At 40.0% G+C, this 9,271-nt stretch overlaps 1 protein-coding gene across 1 annotated transcript in view; it reads left to right on the top strand.

The window, feature by feature from the left end:
- LOC103370747 (xenotropic and polytropic retrovirus receptor 1 homolog) overlaps nt 1-9,271 on the top strand; it is a 52,469-nt gene that overhangs the window by 14,453 nt on the left and 28,745 nt on the right. Inside the window, exon 2 of the mRNA XM_008299890.1 lies at nt 6,881-6,932. Coding sequence (XP_008298112.1) covers nt 6,881-6,932 — 52 coding nt within the window. The remainder of the gene's footprint in view (nt 1-6,880; nt 6,933-9,271) is intronic.

Genomic DNA, 9,271 nt, shown 5'->3' with positions numbered 1-9,271 from the left:
TAATCAAAAGCCAGGTTAAAAGGAGCGGTTTAAAGATACAAACTCCTGGAGTTGTTCTCGTCTAATACACAGGCTAACGGTCAATAACACCTAAAACTAGGCTCAGTTCATGCTTTTGGACTATTGATTCAAAGCAGTCTTTATTTTGGGTCATATTTTTCACCTGCATGTAAACAGTCGAATCCCCACCGAGTTCAAAGAGCTCCTCGGCAAGATGTTAACGCTAAGTGAAGCTGCTGGTTTAGCTTTTAGTTTGCGTCATTTGTGCGTCACAACGAGTGACATCACAGTCCTGCAACAAGCATATCTGCAAAAACCCCTCACTTGTCAGGATATTTTGTTGAGGGGGAACTGCTCTTTCGCTTTCTGCTACAATGCCCTTGCAGGCTTGACATTTAAAAATGCAGCTTCCTTCACATCTCCCCTTTTGTACCGCCTTCACAAAGCACTTTGTGCTCGAGCAAAAGGGGAGGGAAGCCACCAGTAACAGGAGAAAAAAAAATTGAGGAACAACCCAGAGATCTGAGGTTTCTACAGGACACAAATGCGAGCATAATCCAGTTATGACTCATATAATCCTCCTGACAGTTTGGTGTCAAGATATGAAGTGTTTGTCTCCTTGTGGGTGGGGGTTAGGAGAAGGAGAAGAGGGGATGGAAAGCATGAAAGAGATTAGGCAAAGGATGTGGAGCAGGAGAGAGTAAATAGTCAATGAATGCACAAAGAGAAAAGATTTTTTAGAAATTGCAAGAAATGAGGGATTGAGGAGAAAATATACAAAATAAGCAGGAGAGCAGAGAGAGACCTCACACACAGATCTGTGGTCAGCTGTTGTGGCGCCATAGTCTGCCTGTGGTGATGGCGGCAAGCTGTGCATCAAGGTAGATGTGTACATAGGAGAGGAGATGAAACGTCTTCGACTGAGGCCAGCAAGACGCTAAAAGCAGAGAGAGGGAGGGCGAGAGCGGGAGAGAGAGAGAGTGAAGGGGAAAAGGACAGAAGTAGGGTAATCTGTGAGGATAAGCGAAGCTGCCCTCCTTCCTGTTGAGCTGCGCGTGTTTTGTTTTGGAAACTTGCGCCTTAGCACATGCTGAGCCGGCCGACTGACCGCACACATTCGTACCCGCACGGCCTTTGGGCCTCGGGGAGAAGTGTGGGAAAGTTCTTTTGCGGTTATCAGCTAATCGTGTGTTTGCTGCCAATGATAGCATGGCAATCAGATTGGCGAACAAAACACTCTGTCACCACAAGTTATTGTCATATTAAAGGAGAGCGTGCTCTGTCTGGCTGTGTGTTGTTTATACATTAGAGGACCCGACGTAGCATGCAGCCAAATGCAGCCAGTCAGGTTTTATTACCCGTAGAGCAACAAAACAAGCTTTGAGGGCTTAGAGGTCATTGAGGCTGCAGGTAAATCCAAGAATTGGTATCTATAGATAATATAGAGCTTATAGTATATTCACTCGCCAAGCTTTTTATTAGCAGCTGCAAGCTAGCACTATGACAAGCCTCCTTTATCTCTCAAAACAGCTTTTGGTGTCATGGATTCAACAGCAGTCATGTTACAGTCAAAATCACTGAGATCTCATGTTTGATTAACACTGTTACAACCCAGCTCATTGAAAGGAAAAGGGAAGCAACAAATTAGATAAAAGTAACATTTATTATTAACAGAGTTTAACAAAACCACTAACTGAGGGAAAACAGGGCATATAGGTGCTCGGTTAACTCATCAAACAAGTAAGACTTATGGAAAAAGCTCACAGCTGACAAAACCAAAGAACAAAGTAAAAACAATTTCAACAGTATAACAAAGTGTTCAAAAATCAAAGTTCACAGAAAAACACCTTCCTAAACGGGAGTAAATAATATTAGTCAACACAACTAGCCCTATGTCAAGACAGTTTCTTTACTAAGTGCCTTAAACACGTTAAGTTCACGCATGATAAATCTCTCACAAGAGAATGAGGGATTGGTGCACTGAGTACAGCCATCCTGACAACTGGGCTGCTCCAAATTAAATAGGCCGCCATCACCAGCTGGAACGTCCAATTGGATCCAGAGAGATTGGCTCGTCTCCGCCCATCTGCCCTGGCCCAGTCGGCCATTGGCGACGGCAAACTTCCGTTTACATAATGAATGAAACGCAAATACAAGAAGGAAGGGCCGGCAGCTGTGACACACACCAACTAAAGCTCCTGACTTGTATCTACAGGAGTTTATGTGTTGAACTGCTGCCCCATGATTGGCTAGTTGGATAATTGATGGCATAAAAATACAGCTTTGGAAATAATTGTTAAGCCGCTTGTTGTTTTCTTTTAGAAGTTCAACACAACAGGCCTTCAATATTGATCATTAGTTTGAATTTTATCACAGTTGTTAAATAATTACCTCATCTTCTAAAAGATATGGAAAAACTACGATAACAGTTCAATGCATACAATAAAGTTTGCTGAAAAATATGATGTATTGAAACTCTTAAGTGTCAAAATTGACACTAGATGGCTGAAAACATGTTGGAATCCCCATTATTTTGTGCATGAACTATTTATATAACGTCTCAGTTAAATTCATTGGTGCTAAACAAAGAGGAATACAGCGAAAGAACCATGTCTAACCAGCTTTGAATTAGCAAAACAAAGGGGCAAAAACGGTGGTGGGCATTCCTAATAAAGTGCTTGATGAGTGAATGTCTGGTGGTGCTCTGAAGGAGACGGGTGGTAAAGCTTTTTTTCACTTCCCTTAATGATATCTTTACTTTCATTTCCACCTATATCTGAAGCCTGTGGGAACAATAGTTGGTCAGTGAGAGTTTCTGCAGCCACCGCCGTGAATCCATCTTTTTGCCAGTGCACATTAGCCCCAGCGTGGCCCGGTACAGCGTGGTTGCAGAGACTTTAGCCCAGGTTCAACCTCAAGACACACAAGGGTAAATCTGTGTTGAGGCGCTGCAATAAGAACCCATGATGAAGAGATTTGAGCCACTTTCACCTGCACCTCTTTGACCACGCCGCCAGTGATTACATGTTTCATAACGGTATTGCTTTAAGTAGAAGTGTGACAAAAATGAGCTAATGTGCCGAGTCACAGTTGTCCACTAAATCTTGGAGCTTTAGTCAGCACTTTGCCCTGTGTTTTGCCACACTCAAGTTGATGTGAAATGGAGTGTAAGAGTTGTTTAACCTAGTTTACTTACTCAAAGGTCTACCCCTAAGATTCCCTGTAAAGGTGAAATTCATCGACTTGTTTGGAACAAACTAGATCGAGAAAGTATGTAAAATTGTCAGAGCATTGTTGTGATTTAATGGGAATTACTTTCACTAAATGCAGAAAATTGTTTCATTAAATTCTTTAAATGCAAAATTCCACATATAGAAGTTGAACAAACTCCAAAGCCTTTCAATTAGAATCCTTCCAGGAGTGAAATAAATCCACTTGTTAGGGACAAACTATCTCAAGAAAGCATTGAATTGTGGCTGACTATTGTTCTGAATGTGATTTAGCAGGAATTAGATTCTCTAAATTAAACTCCAGGCCTGCATTGGTGAACTATATTGAATTGAAAGACAAGGACAGATAACCAGATGGGGCGATAGATGCAGAAAGGCAGAGAAAAGGAAACTTTTAGCTACTTTTATAAAGGTTTGGTTTTAGTATTAGTCTGCCTGTTAAAATAGTAGCAGTATGTACTGGTGATAGACACCTCATCAATAGCAAAAAGAAAGCTGTTAGCTGAAATGTTCAGTAGTTTTACTTATATGTATCATAAGCAAACCTCCATGAAAACACAAAACACAAACACAAAGTTCAGTTGCATTGGGATGCAGTAAATTCATTTAATTCTGATGTGAGGTCAGCTGACCTCTAAACTGATTTTACTTGCTTGGTTTCATTTTTACGCTTATCTATTTTTTATGTGTGTGAATTTATTTATTGCGTACCTATAAATGTTAATAAATCACTTGGTTAAATTCACAGTATGGTGGGTAAACTCAAAATAGATATTTTAAATTGTAGTGTTTTTTTCCCCTAAATTGGTTATTAAAATGATCAATAATTGTCCATGTTGACTGAAGCGAGATTTTATATGATAATAGGTTTTTTTTTTTACCTATATCTCCCAGCCCTGTTGTTTTATGATACATTAGTCACGGCTGTAATCTGAACTGCATGGTTGAGATTGACGGAGCTGAGTTCAGTCGGTTCAGATCGACACGCACTGACTGATAACTGATGACCGTCAAAACCAAAAGGTTATTCCAGGTCATTTTGACTACTTGAAACCATTTTCCCGTTAAAATCATTTTTCTATCATAGCTCTGTGATAAGACTTGTAAAAGCCCCCATTTGTCAGAATTAGTGAAGACTTTTAGCTCAGTGCTTGTATTATACATATTTTATCATCTTACCATGGTTTTTAGTTTTATACCGATAAAACAGAAGTGTTCTACATTTTTATCTGCCAACGTCAAATCGAAGCTATTCTCGACTCCCCTTTCAAACACAGGGTTTCATTCCCAAATATCAAATGCATCCACAGAGCTTATTTATTAGACAACAGCCATGTAGAGGTCATTTTTGCAGCTTGGCCACCAAATGAAGTTAATGGTAGTCAGCCACAGTTGATTGAGTTTGCTCTTCTGGAATGTTTATTACCTTCATACAGCTTTGTATGTCAGACATCATCAATCATATTCACATTATCAAACTCTGATTTTGAACAGTCTTAGTTGTTCAGTCTTAATTTTAAAGGCTACTGCTTCAATTTGTGTCTGTGACTCTGTGATGTTATTCACAAAAAGTACAGGAAGCAATACAGTGTTGATCATTTTGGTAGTAACGGCTTGTTCTTGTCATTCCCTGTCTGTCTGTTCCCACACTGCATGTTGGGAAATGTGCAGAGAACATGCGTCCCTTGTGGAAACGTGGTATTAGCAAGAAAAAACAGGCTTCATTTGGGATTTAGTTCCTGCTCTGCTAGCGTGTATGTTCAGATGTGTGTGAAAAGAAGCTGTTTTTGTTGGTGGGGAAGTTGTTGTTACTATACTGCCGTTCAGTTCAGTATATGGTCATTTCACAATTTCTCTGCTGTCCTGTTGTTGCAAGAAAAGCTTGACACCAAGATGCTCCTTTTTCTTTTGTATTTCTAAAATGTACACACATTCCACCAATGGCTCAGCTGTGCCTCTGGATTTAAATGTAGAAAGGCAGATATAGTGACTGATGGGAGCCATTTTACTGCCCTCTTATTGATTTTTTTGCTCATCTTTGCAGCTACTCTACCCCGTGTTTGTTGCTTGTGGCCTGTGTTGTTGTTGTTTACATCGCTGTAGTGGTGAAACAGTGGCTGTAGGCTGCCTGTGTGGGCTATAGAATGACCTTGACTTGCTCTGATGTTTACCGCAGAAGCCAGTCGGTCCTGCTCTGCCGCTCTTTGACTGGCTGGCAGGCAGGCTGGCACACAGTGAGCCCATTGTGGTCTTGTGCCCTGCTGGCATTCTGAAACACTGACTGACTGAACGCTCTGCTATCTAGCCCTTGAGAGGTGAAAGAGGACGACTGTCCCGCTGTCCCACTGGAGCGTACTGGGACTGAATGACTGCCGTCTACTCACCCTCTCCACAGCAGGGACAAGCTGCAGCATACACTGCAGATTTACTAACGCACTGCATGAAGGAGACTGACGGGCTGCAATAACCGGGCGGCTGTTTTATGAGACAGAGGGACAGCAAGGAGAGGGCATAATGACGCAAATGCATCACTGTGATGACACATTATTGTCAAAAAAAAATGTGTAAATCAGAAAATACAGTTTGAATGTGAGAACAACTCACTTCTGGATTTGAATTTTTTGTTGTTGTTTTTGACGAATTCTCCATCCACATGCCAGAGCATAAAAACACATTTCAATCTTCTCTTCCTCCATTTTGTAGCGAGGCTCACAGCAAAGTTGTTTGTCACAGCCGTCATCTGACAAGAAGCTTCACATGTACAGTACGATGCCTTCTGATAGTGATGAACGTGATGTGAGTGTAGAGTATCTGATGACAGTAAATGACGTGGATAAAACTTTCTATCCAGAGTTTGCAATACATTACAGTACTCTAAATATTGGCAATTTTCTTCACATTTCTGCATTTGTGAAATACATTTTATTAGCTATTGTACCGGTGTTGGCTACAACAAGCAGCACATTCCTGGTTCTTGTTATTGGACTTCCATATATGTGCATCTCTAGGTATAATTCAGTATCGTTATCCCAACTACTGACAACAGGCAGACTTGATTAACTCATCACACACTTTTAGGGCTTCAGAAGTGTGGGATTCAAGTTCAACACTGCATTAGTGTGTGTGTATAATAACAGGGAAACATTACTACATTTTCCAGTAACTGTCTAATCACAGATATTGTGACTGAACATTGTGTGAAATTCATCTTTGGTAGCTGCGTTACATCCACAACAGCAATTTGATTTGTCTATTAGGAAGGTTTTGCCTCTCGCTAGAGTTGCTATGACTACAAACACCAATGTGATTTACCTATGAAAGTTCATGGTTATAACAAAACAGATCTAAACAAGTTTGCAGTATTCTTGGATAATACGCCTTACACTGGTAGAAGGTACAACAGCGCTCATCTTTTTAACTCTGACAAATTGTACAGCAATCAAAACACTCTCCAACAGATTGAGACAGATGAGATTCAGAATCATCGTTACAGAACTGATTGATCAACAGTTACCTGATTATATAATATGCTGAACATTAGTGGTAAAATAAAATAACACTTCACCTTTTTAATTCTGTGCAGACCTTTCAGAAGATTAAATATTTAGCGTAATTGTTTTTAATATTTCATATTCTCGTTGTGTCTGCAGGCTTTCAAAGAGATGCTGTATGCTGCTCAGGACCAGGCCCCATCCATCGAAGGTATTACACACACACACACACACACACACACACACACACACACACACACACTGGTCTGGTCCATTGTTTGGCGCCTGATGGCGTCTGAACTCCTAACACAAGGAGTGTAAAGTGGTTTGTACAATGAACAAGGGACGTTGCAGGGATCCTATGCATTAAATGCAGTATTTATAAAATGTAGTTTTGCTTTGTATTGTATGAAGCAGCAGGACGTTTGCCCTTCTCTGTATTAATTTGAACAATATTTATCTGACAGCGTCTCCCTTGGGAAGTCTGGAGTGCATTCAGTTAGGTTCAAAAGTCATTATTATTCAAAGCCTGCACCTAATATTTAATAAACTACAGGATGCCATAGCAACGGCACTGATGCTTTGTAATACATGAACGGTTTGCAATTTAAAACAATGGGCCTGGCAGAGAAAATGCCACTCTTATTCAGCATCAAGACTGGCACGTGCCGTTCTTTACCTCCTATTTTTTTATATGGAGCTACCTCATCCTGCATTATTGCTTAAATATGTGTCTTTGCAAAAATACACGGACAAGAGCCACAAAATGACCAAAATTTAAGGCCTCAAAGAGTCTTAAAATGTCTTAAAACCAGTTATCACAGGCTTGTTTTTTCATCGTGTAATGACAGGCCTCTTTGTGTCACTGCACCACACACACTTAAAGTAATACCAAACAGTGTGACTGGCACGGTACGCCTTTTCCTGGTATCATTTCTTTCTTCTTATTTTGACAGAACAAACTGTCACCACTTAAAGGGGCAGTCAGAAATATGAGGCCACAGAAGGTAAACATCAGACCCAATCGTGTCACAGAAGCTCATGTAACTACTTACAGGTCACTTGCTCTGTATTTGGCTCCACTTGTTCATCTGCCAGCTGCCCATCGATCTGATGCCTGTATTGGACTGTGTCATTAGTTTTCATGAGTGGGTCATCAGGCTCGCTGACCCACTCAGCAGTCAGACTGCAGTTTTCCAGTTCAGGGGATGGCAGGTACTGTCTGTTCTGTGAATCACAGAATGTTTTTAAACCTTGGGTTCAAACCTATTTTAGGCTTTAGTCCGCGCAAACTTGTCCAGAGAATCAGACTGTGGGCAGAATGTCAGGTTTCCTTGTGCCATGCGTGCAGCCGTGTATCTCAGGTTTTACACAATACGAGGACAACAACATACTTCTGCTCTGTTAAATAGCTTCACATCGATTACAGTAGTGATCAGAAATTGTTGAAAAGTTTTGCTGCACTCTCCCTGGTTGTGTTTAGAGTTTAGTCGTTTGTCATTCTGTGACATAAAACTAAGTTCTGTGAAATACTTTGGCTGAAATTTAAGAGTTTCTCATGCTTTTACACCTGAGAGTTTTTTGTTTTTTTCAAACAAAAAAACTAAAATCTTCAATATCTCTAGAAATATAACTTCCACTACAATGAAGTTTGATGAGGACCCCGAAAAAATTGATTCCAGTAGATGAAGATAATCAACTGGCTCCAGCTGGTGCCAATTTTTTATTTGTTGGCCCTTAAAAATGGACAAAAGTGCAAAAGGTTGCAACAAAGGTGGCATTGTGGTCCTAGAAATTTCCTCTAAGTGAGTATATGTACAGATGTATCCAGATTTCCTACTAAAATGCAGTCATTAGTTGACATTTCACCAACTTTTTAGGCTGCTAACATCATTACACTTTGATATGTGGTAAGCATGTCAGGCCAAGGTTCCAGTTTTTTGCTATTTTTGCATACCAAAATGTTAGTATGGTACTGTTTGTAGGATCACAAAATGGTTTGCAAAGTGGTCTATATGTTGCCATTATATGTGCAGGGTTACAAGTTGTGTCCATGTTGTCTTTTGCCTTACCAATTCTTCCCATTCCTATACACTCGTCCTCAAATGTATTCATACCCGCCCATTAAAGAAGGAAAAACACAGCTGTCACTGAAATAAGTTGAAATTGACAAAAGTAACAATAAATAAAAATTGTATGAAAATCATGACATTGCTTTTGAATTGTGGTTCAACAGAAATGTTTTAAAAAAACACACACAAGCAATCAAGCATGATGGGACCTGTAAACTAATATTTAGTTGAACAACCCTTTGAGCCAATCAGTGCTATCAAGTGTTTTCTGTAACTCTCAGTCAGACTTCTGCACCTGTTGACAGATATTTTGGTCCACTGCTCATCAGCAAAGTGCTCTAATTTGTCCGGGACAGTTTTTTTTTTTATTTTCAACCACAATTCAAAGCAATGTCTTATTTCACTAAATTATAATTTAACACATTTTTATTTATTTTTACTTTTTTCAGTTTCTAATTATTTGAGTGACTATTGTGAA

Source organism: Stegastes partitus, unplaced genomic scaffold (genome assembly GCF_000690725.1).
Source record: "Stegastes partitus isolate 25-593 unplaced genomic scaffold, Stegastes_partitus-1.0.2 Scaffold1477, whole genome shotgun sequence".
In the NCBI taxonomy this organism is placed as follows: Eukaryota; Metazoa; Chordata; class Actinopteri; family Pomacentridae; genus Stegastes; species Stegastes partitus.
This window is presented reverse-complemented; position numbering and strand designations above follow the sequence as displayed.